We start from the raw sequence: 17238 nt of genomic DNA, 5'->3' as shown, positions 1-17238 counted from the left end.
CATGGCTTAGCAGCCTATATTAATAGAGTCACCAAAAGGCTACTGTAAATACAAAGCGGTCGGGAGAAGCCGTCGTACGCAAAGTGCTCGACATGTGAACAGTGCTTGACGGCTGTTTCACAACCTGGAACGCTTGTGCCAACACAACGAAAACCCCAATTTTAAACCGCGTGCAAGAGTTATTACGTCGTTCGGGCTCATATGGTAAACTCACTAGGCCCGAGCACTTGAAGCTTGATGGAACGGCAATGGCCATAGCTGCATAGCTTAAAGGAGATTGCCAGGTTGCTTCTAAAAGTCATTTATCACATTCTGCGACGCTCCCGAGACAGGTCTCCAACAAGAAGGAACGAACCAGAGAAATGACGGTGGTAAAATGGAACCCAGACGAAAAACAGCCCAATTGGAAAATAGAATACACACACTGAAAGGTGACAACAGGTTGATTGTACAGGATAAGCTAAATTAGAGTCAAAGGGGAAGGCAGCTTTATGGTAGATTGAATAGCCTCTCTCTGCCTGCTTTCGTTGACAAAAATAATTTCACGAAGCATATCTGTGAAGCCCAGTGAGCAACATATCCATGCCACCAACGCGTGCTTACTTTTTAACCCAGTCTTTGGCGTTACTATTGAACTTGGCCTTGTCATTTTTTAGCACCTGAAACGAATATCACAATCTAATATGACATATGAGAAGTCCGTTGAGCGTACGGAAGCAATTTCAGGCTCAAAGGGATCATCAGCGCTCGGATTATTGACTTTCTCCTTGATAGTTTGGAGTACTGTTCAAGAACAGTTTTAGAAACGAAAGTAGACAGCGTGGAACACACACCAGATGCAAGCGTTATCGTCGGCTTCCACTATACAGATTAGTTTACAAATGTGATATACATAGAAGATCAGAAGACGCACTTCATCCCTAAGGACCGGGATACAAATCGCTCCTTCTTCATTGATCCCAGGATGATAGATCTTGGTCGTGAACGTGACCTATTCATCGATACGTGAAAGATGAGATAATGTGATGTAGAATGAGTAAACGAATCGCGGCAATGGTGCGGATGATAACGCACGGTAGGGGCTTTGAAGGGGAAGTTGGGAGGCAGAGATAGATTGAAACGGAACGTGCCGCCTTTGTAAGGTGAATCACTCTGCAGTGGAGACAGGCAAATAAGACGATTCATAAGCGAGAGTTCAAGCGATAAGATTGCCCATTCATTCATTAGTACGAGCACAATGAGCATGGATGAAAAGGAGGACATACAGCACCCTTGATCGAGCACTTCCATTCGAATAAGTTGTCTTCTTGAGGAGTGACTGTTATGCCCTGTATGAAAAAATAAGCACGGTCTGGTTGGTTTGACGCGAAGACGAATGTGCAAGCACCTCGATTGGCTTGTTATTGAGCTCAGCAACTTCCTGTCAAATCCTATGCCTTTAGATCAAACACGGGGAGTCATAGTCGAGCCTAAAATGCACCTTCTGGATGCGTCTACATGTGATTGTAAGCGATATTGTACTGTGTATGGGTGGATTTGTACTTACCGAAGAGCGGCCATGGTCAGAGAATGAATCAGGACGGGATCCTGATTTGGAAACAACGTCATCACACCCATGTCTTCACCTCCTCCAGAAAATATCCTTGCATCCAACGGGAGCTCAAATGGAACCAACGGTTCTCTCCCGCCGCCAGCTCAGCCATCTAGAAAGCGCAAACGTGCCCCTCCTGCCGCCTCGTCTCCAGCACCTTCAGATACTGCCTCCACCCCTGCAGCTTCCACACCCAATGCGCCGACAAACGAGTAATGATCTCTATCTCAAGCCTTATTTAAACGCGAGCTAATAACAAAAACAGTAGCCTTGTAACTCGTGGCGACCTTTCTTCCCGTCCCATCCTCTCTATCTCTCGAGGACCCATCTTTGTACCCTGTGACACCATCACTTATACTGCTACCAATGTCACCGCAGAATACTCCAAAACGGACCTCATTGCTGTCAATCGCATCGGATTCCGCTATGTACCTGCGGGCATAAATCCTCCAGGCCACGCAACAGCCTGTCGTACCATTGAGTCTAGCCCTACATCTTACCGTGTCAGTTGGGAAGACCGTTCTCCTTTTATCAAAGTCACAAAAGATGGTCTTGGTTTAGTAGGGAGTTCCGGGTTCAGAAGTGCAAGATGTAATGCGCCCATGAGAGAAGGAAAGTGGTATCTGGAAGTCAAGATTCTAAATGGTGGTGGTGATCGTTTACAGCAGAACGGTCTGAGTGTAGAAGAAGGCGGGAAGGCCAGCAAAGAGGGTGCATATGTAAGGCTCGGCTGGGGGCGTCGTGAGGCTACGCTGAATGGTCCCGTTGGCTTGGACGGCTATAGCTATGGCTACCGCGACAAGACTGGCGAAAAGGTCACCCTATCCCGACCAAGGCCTTACGGAAAACCTTATGCTTCTGGAGACGTTGTAGGGATGTACATTTCTCTCCCTCCCCGACGCGTTGCCAACCCAAAGGATGCCCAAGACCCGGCTCACATCCGGCGTGAACGTATACCCATTGATCTGAAAGGCCAGGAAGTCTTTGAGATCCTCGAATACCCGCAATGCAAAGAAATGTCTGCCCTCATGGATTATTCTGGAATATCTACTCAATCTTCATCCGTGCCTTCGAATGCAGGTAAAAAATCCGGTCCTAACGCCGGAAAACCTCCAGAAACTACTACGAAGAGTTCGCCTGCGAAACCTCAACAACATCTTCGCTCTCTTCCTACTCTTGGTTCGGAGTCAAAAATCGTGTTCTTCGTCAACGGGGAATGCCAAGGCATAGGATTCCAAGATTTGTATGACTATCTACAACTACGTCAACCAAAAGACAAAACTCAACGAGCAAAGGAGAGAAAGAGGGCGAAGGAAGGAGTGAAAGAACATCGAGAAAACCCTTTCGATGATGGATGGCTAGGGTATTACCCCTTCATATCGTTGTTTAACGATGCGTCCGTGTGCATAAATCCAGGACCCGATTTTGAATATCCGCCACCTCCGGATATTGATGCGTTACTCGATGGAAGAGATCCATTCGCTCCTCCTGCGTCCAACCCTGAAATCAAGTTAGAGACTTCGGGTGGGAACCGAAGTCAGATGGACACCGATCCAGATCTGGACGTCAAACCTACCAGGACTTGGAGGCCTGCATGTGAGCGGTATGCGGAGTTCATGCGGGAACAGTGGGAGCTGGATGAATTTGAAGAGGAGGAAGCCCGAAGTGACCTCACACGGTGGCAAGAGAACAATAAACGCGAGGAAGAAAAGGCAGAACAGAGAAAAAAGAAGAGAAGAGAGGCGGATGCGAAGAGGAAAGCAAAGAAGGCTGCTGAAACTGATGTGAAGAAACGCGAGGTATCATTATTGAAAGAAGATTTGGAGAGAGAGAGATTGGGAGCTGCCAATACATCGAACCTACTGGGAGGTCCTCTGATGCTTGGAATTGGACTTGGAGGTGCCACAAGTCATACAAGTTCGTCGTATCCGAGTCCTAGTCCATTGAGGTTCTCGACAGCAGCGTATGACTTGGACAAAGAAATTGAAGCTGCCGCCTTAGGATCGGAGAGAAGCAGCATAGTTCCTAGGGGACGCTCGACCACTTCCGAGCCACAGGAACAGTCTCCTCCAGAGGAAGGTGATCTGGTTATCGGCCCGGAGACTAACCGTGAACATGAGCGGAAAGAAGGCGAGAGCGGGATCGGCTTCAAGGTGTCAGATGGGCATTCGCCCACTCCTACCGCTGGATCATATGTCGGACCAGGCGGAAGTGAATACGCGTCAGATTTTCAAGAAGATGCGGAGCGTGAACCGGAGGAAAACGGGGCGGGTTATGGGGAGCCTGAAGAGGTTGAGGAAGAAGAAGAGGGCGAAGTGGAGGATCGTAGAGTCAAGCCAAAGATTGAATATGTCAGAGAGGAAGAGGAGGAGGAGGAGGAAGGTTGATCGTAGCTCTTTTGTCTGTTATCATGCTCTATTAATGTTAACTAGCTTGGTCTATCCAGTGAGATCCATTTGTGCGCAGTCTAATAATGATCGATGAACATTCATGGGTCTGCTGTTGGTCATGGACCGAATTCATACCGGGCGGCTAACTGAACACTCCCATGCTTCGTGTCGTCTTCAAGCGACCACAAGATGAAGCAAGGAACAGCCAGTGCGTCGTGATCCTTGTCAAAGCGTTATCGTCGAAGTCCTTTTCTAACGATTCTCGTACAGTGACATTATTTCTCCTTGCAATCTTTATAACCATGCTACTCCTCGCTGCCGCTATGATCGCATTCGTTTGCTCCCGTCCCCCTCGTGTGACTGAATTTACGCCTCGAGTCTGGTATACCTCCGACAACGGCGGCAACGATCCAGAAACTCTCTGCAATAGTATTAATCGCCTTGGCCGTCCGCCATCTTACTCCAGCAGTCTCTCCTCTCAGCGAGCATCATCCTTCTTCATGATACCTGATGGAACTGGAATGCCATATAATGCTTCTGAATCATTCAAGAACGATATAATTTCCGTATCACCGTCGAAACCAGTTATAGTAGGGAGCGAGAGCATGCAGGGAGGAATGAGTATGAAGTTGATGGTTACCCCGCCCACACCGTCAAAGGCTAGAGTTGATGAGAGCACATTAGAGGAGCTGAGTTTTGATTTATGCGACGATTCGGACAGTGATGAGGATGAAGAGGACGAAGAGTCTGACGAGGTCATGTAGGCGGAGCTATTTATGGAATAGTCTATGAGGTCACCACGTGGGAACTTGCTTGAGCGTTCATTCTCTTCTAGTTGGCTGTTTCGTATGAACCACAACCATGTTGAGAAAAGCTAGCCAAAGTCTGCAACCTCACTTTCGTCGATTGCATCAGCAGGCACGCCAAGCTCCTCAGTCTCGAAAGCGTACGGCTGCGGCTGCCTCACTCATATCCGGAATTACTGTTGGTTCTTACTTGTTTTACTTCAAGCCCCAGAGGATCTATAATGATGCGGATACATCTGCCAATATGTCCAGTTCATCCATTTCCCAAATGAAACACGACGTGTCTCCCGATGCAGAGTCATGGAAAGACACTAACACGCTTCATTCACTTGTTTGGGGTTCGAGCAGGTACATATCAATGGTTCCTACATAAGAATTCCTACGTGCTTACTACAGGAATGAAGTGGTAGGATTTTAGTTACCGGATCACATGAAAGCGAGGGAACTGAAGGGAATATGCGGCAGCCTACTATTGCTAAGTGGTTGGAGGGTGTCGCGTTGAGAGATTTGCAACTACATAGAACGCACGCAGCATGCGTAGATGCCAGAGGAAATGTCTACCAATGGGGAGATGGGTTCTTTGGGTCCACTTCGAAAGGTAGTGCGAAGCCCATGCCGACGTTAATGGGAATGGTACCTGTTTCTGTTTTGTTTTCTGCAATGGCAAACACAACTAAAATCTTCATTAGAATATTGTCAAGCTCCAGCTCACAGACTTCAAGGTGTATGCCCTATCTGCATCTGGGAAGGTGTACGTTCTTGCTGCAGATGCCTTGAATCAAGTGGTACCTGCAGGCCAATCCTCGTCTAAGAATTCGTGGCTAAACTTTAATTGGCTTCGGAAGAACGACCGGGGCGTCAGGTACCAAGAACTTGCAGCCATGGAAGCCCTTGGTTGGAACGAAAAGTATCCTTTTCGTTTGTGAGCATCAAGACATGCAGGCTCACGCTTTTTTCACAGATTTGTTTCCATTGCAGTCGGAGACAACCATCTTCTTGCCCTCACCAGCAACGGACGTACATTTGCTCACCCCGTGAACAAAGGGGCCAATCGTTTTGGGCAGCTTGGCCTACGGACCTTTGAAATCGCCGATCCAGCTGCATTTAACACTGCGATGAAACCAGATACTCTTCGGATAGAGCTTCCACCAAATACCGCCGGTAACAAATCTACCAAACCCACTCAAGTCGCTTCTTCCCTTGACGTAGTCAAGGACCTGTCGAATATTGATGATTCTACCATTCACTGGTGTACTCATCTGTATGAGATCCCAGCGCTGCGCGGAGTGGATGTTAGCCAGATTGCTGCAGGTAGCAGGAGTAGCTTCGTCCGGACGTCGACAGGGCGCGTATTAGGTTGGGGTGCTAACGAGTTCGGGTGAATCCTTCGATCGGAATATAAAAATCTTATCTAACAACCCTACCAGGCAGATTGGACTTGGTTCGAATGTGACACTACGTGTGATCACGGTACCGACGGAGGTTGTTCTATGGCGCATGGTTCCTCAGAAGACACAAAGCAGATGTCTGAACGTAACTGCTAGTATGGAGCGGCTTGTTGTTTTCTAGATGAGAATCCTGCTAATCTTAGGTTACAGAAGGGGACCTTACATCGTTTACTGTTGAACGCTCCGACACGGGTAAGCCTATAACAGCAGATTTACTGATGTGCGGCAACGGTCAAAGCGGTGGACTTGGTAACAACACTTACACCAACTCACAAGGCAGCCCAGCTCGGGTAAAAAATGTTAGCGGACTTTTACAGTGTGAGTTCGTTAGGGACATATTCAACGACTTCGCTTTAAATAGAATACAGATAGCGATCGAAGACAGCAAGTGGAGCCAATAATGCCTGTGACAGTCGTTATATCGCCGACTGGACATGTCATGGTTGCGCTCGACACGTCGGCAGAATCGCACGGCGTTGGTGGTCAGGATCTAATGGTATGGGGGAGGAACTTTGATTACGAGCTGGGTAATGGGAAGAAGTCTAGCCTCGCCATGCCTACCTTCCTTGACGCACCAGACGGTGAACGGTTGATGTTAATGAAGAGAAAGGCGAAGGAAGTGTTAGACCTCGGGGGAAACGTGTTCAAAAAGAATGTTAATGTCGAACAACAAGCAGCTGCTGGGTACGGTAATAGTGTGGTATATTGGAGGGTCGTAGGATAGACGTTCAACGTTTAAAGGGTCATTCGTAGCGAGCAGCTCTGAGTTGGAAAAATTATATTGATTATAGGGTCTTACAAGTATAGAAGACAGACAGAGAGGATGGAGGTGTGATGCGGATACTAGAAGAATAGAAGATGCGCATTTGTCACTGTAAGGCGTCGAGCGTCGTCCTGGCAAACTTATCGACACTTTGACAGGCACTTGGGCGTGCGTATTTTCTACTTCACTTTTGCCCTTACCGGGCTCCGGTCCCTTCCTTTCGCTGACCGCCAGTATTGACGACTTAGGCGAGTGTCCCGATTCTTAGCTTTGCTCGGCGCTATAGATTCTGGCCTAACCCGACATCTAAAGTCACTGCGAACTTACATTTTGCGGTGCAATTTATTTATTCGGAAACCCCAGTCACCACAACAGCATCGTCATCATGTCTACCACGGTCAAAGATCCTCCAACGAATGCCATCCCGAGTCCTTCCGGCTCACTCACGTTCACCTCGCCTGCATTGTCAGCTGTTTCTTCACTCTCGTCCTCTGCTTTCGAGTTTGTCAATGTTAGACAACAGCTAGATTCGGAAAGGCTAGCTAGTGCTGGTGCTATTAGTAAAGCATCGCTCGAAGCCACCGCTGGAGAAGAATCTTCGTTCTCAGACGATGAGATTGTATGGACCGTCTCCGAAAGCGAGGACCCCTATGGAGCAGCCGTGCTTTCCGACGATGATTTTGTGGTGTTGACAAGATCCTCCGCTCAAAGGTCAATGACCAGGAAAGCGGAAGACGACAATGTCACTATTCATGGAACACCACATGCCTTCAATCCCGGGCTTGAGCCGGACGACAGGGATACTATTTCGTTGGAACTTGCGAAGGAGGTGGCTAGGCTCAACATTGACCCTGATGGTGGATTGGTAGGAGAAGCAAGTGGAACGAGGATGCCTGACTTGACCGGCGTTGACTCTACCGAGTCGAGTTCCCCTGAAACTGCGGCGAACAAAGGTAGGAAGAAGAAGAGGAGCAAGGAGCAAAAGGCACCTAAAAGGAGTGTAAAAGCAGAAGGGAAGGGGAGAGGGGCAAATATCAAAGAGTTGAATAGGGACGAGGTGGTCGTAAGCACGGACAGCATTGCTCCTGTCCTCACCAAGAGTCTCTCGGAAGCAACCATCGTGCCTGACATCCCCAGTGCTGCGCCCGCTCCCACATCTCCAAAGAAAAAGAAGAGAGTCAAAGACAAGAAAGACAAGGCTGTCATAGCCTCGCCCGTCGTTCATTCGGCCCCTGTCTCTTCTGAGAAAGTATCTGAGCAGCCACTTAATTCGACACCCTACGATGAAGCTGTCACTTATATCACATCGTGCGTGGACCCCTGGTGATCCAACCGACAAAACGGCTGATGATTTCTTTTTTTTTTCCCTCTCATGCCTACTTCATTTACGTGGACCAACTTCTGGACAAATTTTCGTGAAAAAATCATCCACCACAGCTACATAGCCAATCCTTCTGTGCACACCAATCAGATCTGTCATCTCACTCTTCTTCAATCATTCATCATCGAACTTGGACTTCTAAATGACGTCAAACTTCTTCCAACGACAATCAAATCCGCGAAGAAATATATTAAATCGCGTGTCTTTCTTAACATCCGAGATTACCTCTCCAAGCGGCTCGAGGGTCCACAAGCTGTGAGGGACTTGTTGTTCTCCAATCGTTGGGCGCTTGTACGCGATATGAGGCGAAAGAAGAATCACGCTTCACTTAAGTGGGTGAAGAAGCGAGGACTTCAAGATCTATTGGTTTCGGTCTTTCACTAAGTGTTATATTTTCGCTACAGACGATGTGTTCATCTGACAGTGCTTGCCGGTACTCCACCACCAGTACCACGACTCACATTTGTTCAACTAATATTTTTGTCATTATTGTTTCAAGTATTTTCTTTTGTAACATGTACATAACCATAACCCGTAGCGAGGTAGCGCTGTGCTTTTGACTCTAGTAGACTAATGTATCAGTGGAGGTGCTTCCGCTTCCCATTATGTACAAATTTGTCTCTCGTGAGAACGTATCTCATGATCCGTCGTCGATTATCTTATCCCGTAACCTGCTTCCTTCTCAATGGTATCCCCCGTACGTGCAACTCTTGCTTTTCCAACAGCTACATCGCACCCGTCCTTTACTTGTCTTCAATGGTCCTCCGATGGGCAGCTTTTCTTTGCGACAAAGAGCGTCCTATACATCTTGGTGCGCCGGCAGGGTTTGCTAACACCGACCCAATACGATGTCCACCATGCTCAGACTCCAGAATATGGAATAACATATGACAATGCATCTGTGATGAAGTCTATATCAAGTGATAACAATGGATCCGAACAGCCTGCAGTTGGGTGGTTTCGGACGGCAGTACAATTCGACGAGGGTGAACCATGTAAATGGCCAGAGTACTCACAAGGCACGTAGTATATCCTCTTTCGGGACGCATGAGCACTTACAAAGGCTATAGATTGGAGCACCGTCTCTCTAGGTTCTATAGACCAGAACCTGTGGTCTGTTGCAATTTCTCCTTCCAACTTGTCGAGTACTTCTGGGCAAGCGGCTATCCATACTCATCCTCGTCTTTAATTCTCTAAACTCGTGGTTCCCAGGTGTATTGTTGCAACCTTGAGCTCAAATCTTGATCTTCGCCTCTGGTCAGCAGCCCGCAATTCGCTTAAAGGCGAATGGAAGAAAGTATATGATGTCACACCTTACCTTCTCGACAAGTTTCAGGCGCTCTCTGATGACAGTCAGATCATATGGACGCTACATGCCCAGGTCACCAGTGCGTTCTCCATTGTCATACTTCTCATCTGGAGTTTATCTCGCTGTAGGTATATGTTGGACTCGGGCCAACTTCGGCGTCACACCCACTCCAACGTGTAGCGGATCACTCCTGGCAGTAGGCAATAGAGCTGGAAGCGTAATACTATTAAGGTGATATTTTATTTTTCACGTATCTTTTGACAGCTGACAACCGCTCAGATTTGTTCGGGATACCTTGCATTTTGTACAGGATATTACTCTAGACGACCACTGGATCACCAATCTCGTTTTTTCGGAATCAAACCTTTCAGAGCCCGGGACAGGTGATTATCGTTTATAAGGTTCAGGATCTTTTCTTGACCATGCTCAGCTTCTGGTATCCTTGCATACGGGACTTCTTCGGGAGCCGTAGGGACTATCGAAATTACCCAGCGTCTCGTTGAAGGAGCCGGTTCATCACTCTTTGGACCCGATTACAACATCGAAACGTCCGTACAACGTTACGGACTTGCTGTTCAGCCAGACGAGGCTGGTATCGCAGCAATGCAGTGGATAGAGCTTGCTACACGTCCGGTAATTTATCAGCTCTACACTCTCGAGGCCGTTGACTAATTTGCACAGGCCGTCTTGGTCGTTAGCAAGCCTGGAAGGCTGCTACTTTGGTCTTCGCCGGGTGATGGTTCAAGCTGGTCGGGGCTTATCACCCTTCGTCTCCAGACTCAAAAGATCCATAAATCTTCCTCAGCTCTGCACCCTGTGGCGGGATTGAATTATGTTGTGGACAAAGACATATTGATCGCCACGCTCGCTGACGGGTCGTTCCATGTCGTTCAAAACCTTTCTTCCTTCCCATCCTGGTCAGAGGACGTCATAACTTCCCTGCAATTGTCGAAAGTAGCAAGATCAGTATTTGTCGAGATTCAGGATGGCAATGTTGATTCCGTTGATATGAACCGGATAACTGGAGCAACGTCGTTCGATGGCGCATTCAATCTCGTCTGGACACAAGAGTAAGCATATAGTCTCTTCATTTCATATCTACAACTAACGTGCTTCGCTAAGGGCTATGCGTCCACCAGATTTCAGTTACAAACACGAGGCCAAGCATAGCAGTACTCTGGTTGTAGCTAAGTTGTTTGAGGACGAAGAAGGCTCGAATAAACTGTTACTCGAAAACTTGGCCCATCTTCTTGAGTCCGTGAGAGCCTGTGGGTCTTTCCATATCAGATTCATGATGCATAATAACGAGTAATCCCCTCCCCCTCACCCCCCTCAGCCTCAGGTCGCTGTCCACTTGACCTACTTCGCCCGTTCCTGTTCCGTTTCAGCAATGGATTGAGACTCGATGAACTGCACTCGGGCATATTGCAGATCCTGCGAGTGTCTCCCGCTGATCATACGCTGACGATAATTATTCCGACATGCACAGAGCCTCTTTCTGATAAAGTCAGACGTCGTTTCAAAGAGAGTTTGACCCGACACCTTTTTGGATATGATTCCTTTCTCTCTCTACGCATGGCATTGGCACTCGCAGATTTTACATGGGTGAGTATGTCAACTAATGACCGCTGAGATGATATGCTCACAGATAAAGAAGCGCCACTCAGACATGGAGGAGAGGCGTATGGAGTGTGGCCTCATTGCACAAGATCTTCTCAATGCAATCTCACACAGGACGCTTCGTACTATCATAAGGCATCTGGGCGCCGTTGTTACTTTGTTACAACGTATGTCTTCTGTAATGATCAACTGTCATCAACTGACATCCTGTTAGCTACCGACATTCCTTTCATATTGCGCACAGTAATACAATCATTGTTGCCTGGTTCACCTTCCAACCTTTCAGAAGAAGCTGAATTTTTATCAAAAGAGGTTCGGGGACGTATGCCGATACAAGAGTCCGGTTCTCATGAAAACGACGAACACTGTCCAGCCTGTAACGTCGTCGTTCCACTGCAAGATGTTACAAGGGCCGTTTGTTCAAATGGTCACCATTGGAGTAAGTCATCCAATCTTGACCTCCCAGAACAACCTTCCTGATTTGTTGTCCCTTTTCAATCTCAGCTCGGTGTTCGGTGACGACGTTTATCTTGTCGACACCCTATGTGCGTACGTGTATAGGCTGTAGTCGAAAGGCATTTTTGCCATTATCTGCAAAGACTTCTCCTGAACAACCGAATTGGTTGCCACCTTTAGCTAGAGGATGGGTCGTGGAGGAGTTGTTGGAAGCAGTGCAGCGCTGCTTGTTTTGTGGCAATACGTTTGTTAGGATTCTCTGAAAGAGATTGTTGTTTTTGCCGAAAATACGACAGTATCAGGGTTTTTCTAATCTTGTGTTGATGCACACTCCAACTGTTATCAATGATTTTCAGAACAGAGTTGTATCAAAATCGATTGATGTTGATATTTGACATGATTGTCAAGTATCTATTCCTAGTTGCTTGCATTAGAACTTACTAGAGACCTCGTTCGCAAGTGTTCAGCTCAGCGAACAAGCAAAGTGGTCAAAAATGTCATTGAAAGAACGCATGACCCCTGTTACAGACAAGGAGTTGCTATTTCTGTCCGATCTCTTTGTCCCCTTTCTGTATTTTTATACTACACTCGTAGTCTTGGCAAAGGACCAATCAAGAACGACTGAATAAAAAAAGCGCTGTGCCAGTGGTCGATCATCACACCATCAGTAGTTCAGGCTGTAACCATGCGCATATAATACAAAAAGAAATAAGAGTCACTTTCAATATATTGATGGACAAATAACAGCCAGCGGTGACACCTTCAGGTCCACCTATATATTACCTCGAGCCACAGAGATCTACAAAATATAACCAGTATAAAGTTCAACAGATCACTATACAGCAAGCCTGCTCGTGACTACGTGAAAAAAGTAATAACTATACGTGGGAAGGAGAAGGGATAAAAAGATTCAAAAGAGGGTATAAGATGACAGTAAAATTTCCATCATCGTATAAGCTGTAACTCGAGGATGACAGGTGGATGATGGGCGCACGCGCCAGTCTGAACCTTAACCAATACAGTTGACACAGTGTACGTTCGAATTAATTCGAACAAACGGGCATGCTCAGCCGCCCGCTCAAGCGTTACCACCAGCAACGATCAAGTTACCCATGTTGAGGAGGGCCTTGTTGCACTGCGCGATATTTTGACCCGGAGCGTTTCCGGCAGAAACGACGCCAGTAGGTATCGCAGCACTGGATGCGGAAGAAACATTGGAAGATGAAGATGACGCAGAGGACGAAGACGACGCAGAAGACGAGGTGGAGTGGGTTGATGAGTGGGTTGACGAGTGTTCATGGGTGGAGGTAGTCTTGTGTGTGGTGTGGGTGGTGGAAGTAGTAGTATGGTGATGAGTGGTAGGGGGAGGTGGGGGAGGTGTATGGGTAGTCTTGGGCGTGGGCTTGGGCTTTGGACTGGGTTTGGGGGTAGGCTTGGGTGCGGGAGGCTCGTCATCGTCACCTGCAAAGTGCCATTCTCCATATATGATACCTGTGTCGAGTGTATCGAAAAATCCAAAGAGACCACGGGTAAGGTCTAAACCCCCGTAAGGGCATCCGGGGCACTAGCTGAGGGTCAGAGGCTGGTTCAACGGCTGAGTATGCAGCCACAATACCTCGTCTGTGATCTTGGCAGTGGTCGTCTTCCCGTTATATGTCATGACAATGGTTTTCCCGCACATGGGACCTGGATAACCGCTACCGTATTGCTACGTTTGATGTCAAGCCGTCTTCATACATTGGTGTATCAAAGAGACACATACCGCAGAGTTGAGGGCGACAATCTGAGTATTCATTAGTGAACTGGATCGGAGGCTGACATTTGAGAGACTCACATGTTCGCCAGGACTGTTGTATGCACCACAAGCACCTCTGGACATGTAGAGGTCAGGAAGAACTATGCGAGAATGTGGCTGGCAAGAACGTACGGAGCCCCTCCCACGTCGTAGAAAGACCAACGGGCATGACCAAATGCACGCTTGTGCAGTTGAACGGAGGCGTCAGCCCGTTTTGCGATGTCGTGGTGGCTGCGACGACCACTATGGCGAAGATCACCGAGGACGGCCAGAGGAGCGATGAGAGCAAAGAGAGCGTAATCCAAACGCATGGTGGACTTTTGGATTCTTAGCGTTAGTACAATATAAACGAGTGAAGGACGACAGAGAGCGACAAGCAGAAAGTCCAAGGGCGATGGTGATGGCTCTGGTATAAGATGAGAAAAGAAAAAACAAACAAAAAGTCACAACATAACAATGGATTGCCAAGCCCGTGTCATCACATGGCACACAGTCAATCAAATTCTACTGTTAAACATCTACATATCTACTTCATGCCAGAAGTCCAGCAACCGGCAGTATACAACGCGCTCTTGTCTATGGTACTTTGATCTAGGTTAAATAAGGGAAAGTTGGCAGACTTCTAATCAATCAAGCCGGCTGCCAGCAACAACAAGGCCGCCCAACGTATCAAGTGCAAGTACAAATTTGTTCAAGTTCGCAGGGCCGTCACTAGACGTGCTGGTGCTGGTTGCGGAGGGTTCGGTCGATGTTGATGTTGAGGTGGGTGTACTACTTGTGCTGGTGGTCGAAGGGACAGTGCTTGTAGTTGATCGATGTTTTGAAGATGTGGTATGCTCTGGCTTTTCAGTTGTAGTCGGTTTTTCTTTCGAGGTAGTGTGATGCCTTTTCGTCGTCGTGGGTTTGGGGGGGTCGTCATCCCCATCGTCACCCCCACTGTCGCCAAACGACCAAGAGCCATAAATAACACCTAGGTCTTCAGAGGCGAAAAAGTCGAAAAGCCCTCTTGAAAGATCAAGACCACCGTAGGGACAGCCGGGGCACTGAAAATTCATGTCAATCTCTCGCGGTTCAGATTTGGTTTGTGCCTTTGACACACCTGGTCCATAATCTGCGCCTTGGCTGTTTTACCACCATATTTCATCGTGATCGTCTGGAAGCAGTGGGGACCGGGGTATCCACCTCCGAATTGCTGTGTTGCTCGTTTAACAATCTATAATCAGGTGAAAACGCGAGAAATCACGTACAGCTGAATTCAAGGCGACGATCTAACACGATGGAAATTATTCAAGTGGCTGAAACAGAGAACTAGTCGTAATTACTCACAAAATCCGACGGGACATTGGTCTTGCCGCATGCACCGCTGCACCAAGCATAGTGTCAGTATAGGTTTCCTGAACTCGAAAACAAAGTCCCGGATGGATCCAATCCTGACAAGATTTCCAACCAAAGACAAAGCGACTCACAGCCCAACATCATAGAATGTCCATCTAGCGTGTTCTACGCGTTTCCAGTGCGCGCTTTCGTCGGTTCGATTGGCAATATCTCTATGATGGAAACTGTTATGGCCATGCTTAGGCGCCACCACGGCAACCGCTGCAGCACCACCGAAAAAAAGCGCAGGGAACAGCCCAAAGTTTACAACCTTCATACTGAACAATATTGACAGGTCAAACGAATGAGAGTAACGTTCGAAAGAGAGGGAGAGGCTTTTGAAAGCCTTGGAGGGGCAAAGAACGAGGGTAGGAAAATCGAGGGGAAAAAAAACTCGACGGCCCAAGCAAAAGCGGGGATTAATATACCTACGACCCCTGCAGTGAAAAAAATGCACGAGCCGCGCCCTAAGCACGAGCCAACAGGGTAATCGCCGGCGTTGATGAGGCCCTAACGGAGCTTTCCCGATCGATCTATATCAGGAAATCAGGACATCATCATTCCAGTGGTCCCGAATAAACGCAAGCAACATGACCATTAGCAGCTGTGGTAAGTATACGACATGTGTAGATCCCCAAAAACAAAAGTGTAGCATAAAAGGAAAAGAGGGCGGGACAAGGCGGGCAGGTCCATAAATAGTAATTGTAGATGATCTTGGCGTCCCAACCTGACCATACAGGAGTCCTCCTCAACACAATATGAATGTTCCATCTTCCTTCCAATTAAATGATAAAAACAAATGCACAAAGTCCATCGTCACCGTTTTCGACAAGTTGACGAGTGATCAGGATAACAAGCAAAACAGCCAAAATCAAGCTGAAGCAGGGGAAGCAGAGGCGGAAGCAGATTTCGAAGCCGATGCAGCGGCCGCTGTTGAAGCAGAAGCCGCAGAAGCAGCCGAGGGGACATACACTTGGTTGTCACCATTATGAGAGCCAGAAACCACCATGGCACCGAGGTGGGCCAAGGCTAAATCCAGGTTCTCAATACATCCTTTATGCTTTGCTTCTTTAACTTGAGTAGCAGTTGGAGCGGCAGAAGAAGACGTGGAGACTAAAAGTAGAACATCAACGTTCAGAGAAAGTCCATAGCAACATGTGTTATAGAATTCACGTACCGGATGTGGAACTAGCTTCTGTGCTGGTGGAGGTTGGCTCCAAGTCAAGGCTAATTATGGTCGACGATGTAACCGTCGTTGGCTCAGGTTCCGGTGATGGACTCGGCGGAGGGGGAGGGGGAGGTGGAGGCGGGGGCGGGGGCGAAGGTTCGGGTTTCTTGATCTCAACCGAGACTACTACCGCCGGTTTAGGTTTAGGCGGAGGAGGCGGGGGAGGGGGAGGGGGAGCCCCCCCAAAATCCCAGCTACCATGGATGATACCAACAGATTCGGCAGCAAAGAAGTTGAAGAGCCCACGAGAAAAGTCGAGGCCACCATACGGACAACCAGGACACTACAAGACACGCGATATAAAATTAGCAAACAAATACCTTTACATATTCTGAAGGATCCGCTTACTCTATCCGTGACAGTCGCTTGCGTGGTCTTGCCATTGATAGTAATACTAATCTTTTTGAAACAGTAGTCACCTGAGTCGAATTGCTATAACGACTATCAACACTGGGCATTTGATTCTGTAGAAAAAAACCAACGTACGGCAGAGTTCAAAGCGACAATCTGCAAAAAAACATGTCAGTGACATATCCTGGGATAGCCAAGCAAATAAAGTTCTCACAAAGTCAGAACCCGAATTGACTTTTCCACAGGCACCAAGCCCAGCATCATAGAATGAGAACCGGCTATTGTCATACCTCTTTGACAACTCAAACTCCCTGCCAGATACCTTCTGAACATCACTGGTAGCACTACCATAACCCGAACTTCCATCTTCATTTGTGGAGTGACCATGATGGCCATGGTGCCTTCTAGCCCAGGAAGACCCGGTATGTTTTCCAGCTAGAGCCACGTCGAACAACGCGAGGGTTGCCAAAGAAGCCAACAGCGTAGACACGCGCATCGTAAGTCAAGGGCGGGAAACGTGAAAAGAGTGAAACGGTTTTTCGAAAAGAGCGACGGGAGAGACAACTAGAGAATGCCTCTTTTAAAAATTTCAGCAACGAACACTGAGAACAATGGAGTTGAGGAGAGAAGTGTAGTTCAACGGTTGACAGTGGAGTCCGTTTTATAAATATTTCGACCCTTAAATCAAGTTGACAGCCATCCCTGATTCGGTCTAGTCGCTACGTT

The 17238-nt window shown here is 47.8% G+C and overlaps 9 protein-coding genes across 9 annotated transcripts; 5 read left to right on the top strand and 4 right to left on the bottom strand.

Annotated features, from left to right (window-relative positions):
- Nucleotides 1-290: 290 nt before the first annotated feature.
- AGABI2DRAFT_134227 (hypothetical protein) lies at nt 291-1574 on the bottom strand. Its single transcript, XM_006458430.1, has 10 exons — nt 1547-1574; nt 1481-1493; nt 1388-1420; nt 1266-1328; nt 1075-1152; nt 914-991; nt 834-861; nt 713-783; nt 604-659; nt 291-555 (listed from the first exon to the last, which is right to left on the bottom strand). Exons 1-10 carry the CDS (start codon nt 1558-1560, stop codon nt 543-545), a joined length of 447 nt encoding a protein of 148 aa, XP_006458493.1. The 5' UTR covers nt 1561-1574; the 3' UTR covers nt 291-542.
- Nucleotides 1575-1615: 41 nt separating this feature from the next.
- AGABI2DRAFT_115523 (hypothetical protein) lies at nt 1616-3978 on the top strand (the record flags this gene model as incomplete). Its single annotated transcript, XM_006458429.1, has 2 exons — nt 1616-1803; nt 1857-3978. 2 exons carry the CDS (start codon nt 1616-1618, stop codon nt 3976-3978), a joined length of 2310 nt encoding a protein of 769 aa, XP_006458492.1.
- A 161-nt stretch (nt 3979-4139) lies between these two features.
- On the top strand, nt 4140-4745 carry AGABI2DRAFT_115522 (hypothetical protein; the record flags this gene model as incomplete). The annotated part of the gene is made up of 1 exon (XM_006458428.1): nt 4140-4745. The coding sequence occupies one exon, from the start codon at nt 4140-4142 to the stop codon at nt 4743-4745; it is 606 nt and encodes a 201-aa protein (XP_006458491.1).
- A 60-nt stretch (nt 4746-4805) lies between these two features.
- AGABI2DRAFT_190775 (hypothetical protein) lies at nt 4806-7108 on the top strand. Its single transcript, XM_006458427.1, has 7 exons — nt 4806-5135; nt 5192-5420; nt 5477-5694; nt 5749-6165; nt 6215-6330; nt 6386-6553; nt 6604-7108. Exons 1-7 carry the CDS (start codon nt 4843-4845, stop codon nt 6957-6959), a joined length of 1797 nt encoding a protein of 598 aa, XP_006458490.1. The 5' UTR covers nt 4806-4842; the 3' UTR covers nt 6960-7108.
- Nucleotides 7109-7383: 275 nt separating this feature from the next.
- AGABI2DRAFT_115520 (hypothetical protein) lies at nt 7384-8763 on the top strand (the record flags this gene model as incomplete). Its single annotated transcript, XM_006458426.1, has 2 exons — nt 7384-8306; nt 8436-8763. 2 exons carry the CDS (start codon nt 7384-7386, stop codon nt 8761-8763), a joined length of 1251 nt encoding a protein of 416 aa, XP_006458489.1.
- A 301-nt stretch (nt 8764-9064) lies between these two features.
- On the top strand, nt 9065-12027 carry AGABI2DRAFT_183525 (hypothetical protein; the record flags this gene model as incomplete). The annotated part of the gene is made up of 13 exons (XM_006458425.1): nt 9065-9190; nt 9245-9398; nt 9450-9534; nt 9592-9767; nt 9817-9919; nt 9968-10071; nt 10119-10316; nt 10536-10758; nt 10811-10956; nt 11025-11293; nt 11337-11475; nt 11523-11747; nt 11813-12027. The coding sequence occupies 13 exons, from the start codon at nt 9065-9067 to the stop codon at nt 12025-12027; spliced, it is 2163 nt and encodes a 720-aa protein (XP_006458488.1).
- Nucleotides 12028-12465: 438 nt separating this feature from the next.
- Nucleotides 12466-13968, bottom strand: AGABI2DRAFT_190774 (hypothetical protein). Its single transcript, XM_006458424.1, has 5 exons — nt 13692-13968; nt 13599-13635; nt 13527-13547; nt 13380-13472; nt 12466-13328 (listed from the first exon to the last, which is right to left on the bottom strand). The coding sequence occupies exons 1-5, from the start codon at nt 13868-13870 to the stop codon at nt 12843-12845; spliced, it is 816 nt and encodes a 271-aa protein (XP_006458487.1). The 5' UTR covers nt 13871-13968; the 3' UTR covers nt 12466-12842.
- AGABI2DRAFT_190773 (hypothetical protein) lies at nt 13949-15341 on the bottom strand. The gene is made up of 5 exons (XM_006458423.1): nt 15026-15341; nt 14886-14922; nt 14807-14827; nt 14659-14751; nt 13949-14602 (listed from the first exon to the last, which is right to left on the bottom strand). The coding sequence occupies exons 1-5, from the start codon at nt 15208-15210 to the stop codon at nt 14186-14188; spliced, it is 753 nt and encodes a 250-aa protein (XP_006458486.1). The 5' UTR covers nt 15211-15341; the 3' UTR covers nt 13949-14185.
- A 130-nt stretch (nt 15342-15471) lies between these two features.
- AGABI2DRAFT_190771 (hypothetical protein) lies at nt 15472-17165 on the bottom strand. The gene is made up of 5 exons (XM_006458422.1): nt 16727-17165; nt 16648-16668; nt 16510-16593; nt 16111-16444; nt 15472-16046 (listed from the first exon to the last, which is right to left on the bottom strand). Exons 1-5 carry the CDS (start codon nt 17006-17008, stop codon nt 15805-15807), a joined length of 963 nt encoding a protein of 320 aa, XP_006458485.1. The 5' UTR covers nt 17009-17165; the 3' UTR covers nt 15472-15804.
- Between the last annotated feature and the right edge of the window lie 73 nt (nt 17166-17238).

The sequence above is a fragment of the Agaricus bisporus genome (assembly GCF_000300575.1).
Source record: "Agaricus bisporus var. bisporus H97 unplaced genomic scaffold AGABI2scaffold_2, whole genome shotgun sequence".
In the NCBI taxonomy this organism is placed as follows: Eukaryota; Fungi; Basidiomycota; class Agaricomycetes; order Agaricales; family Agaricaceae; genus Agaricus; species Agaricus bisporus.
Note: the sequence above shows the minus strand (reverse complement) of the source record. Positions and strands in the feature narration are given on the sequence as shown.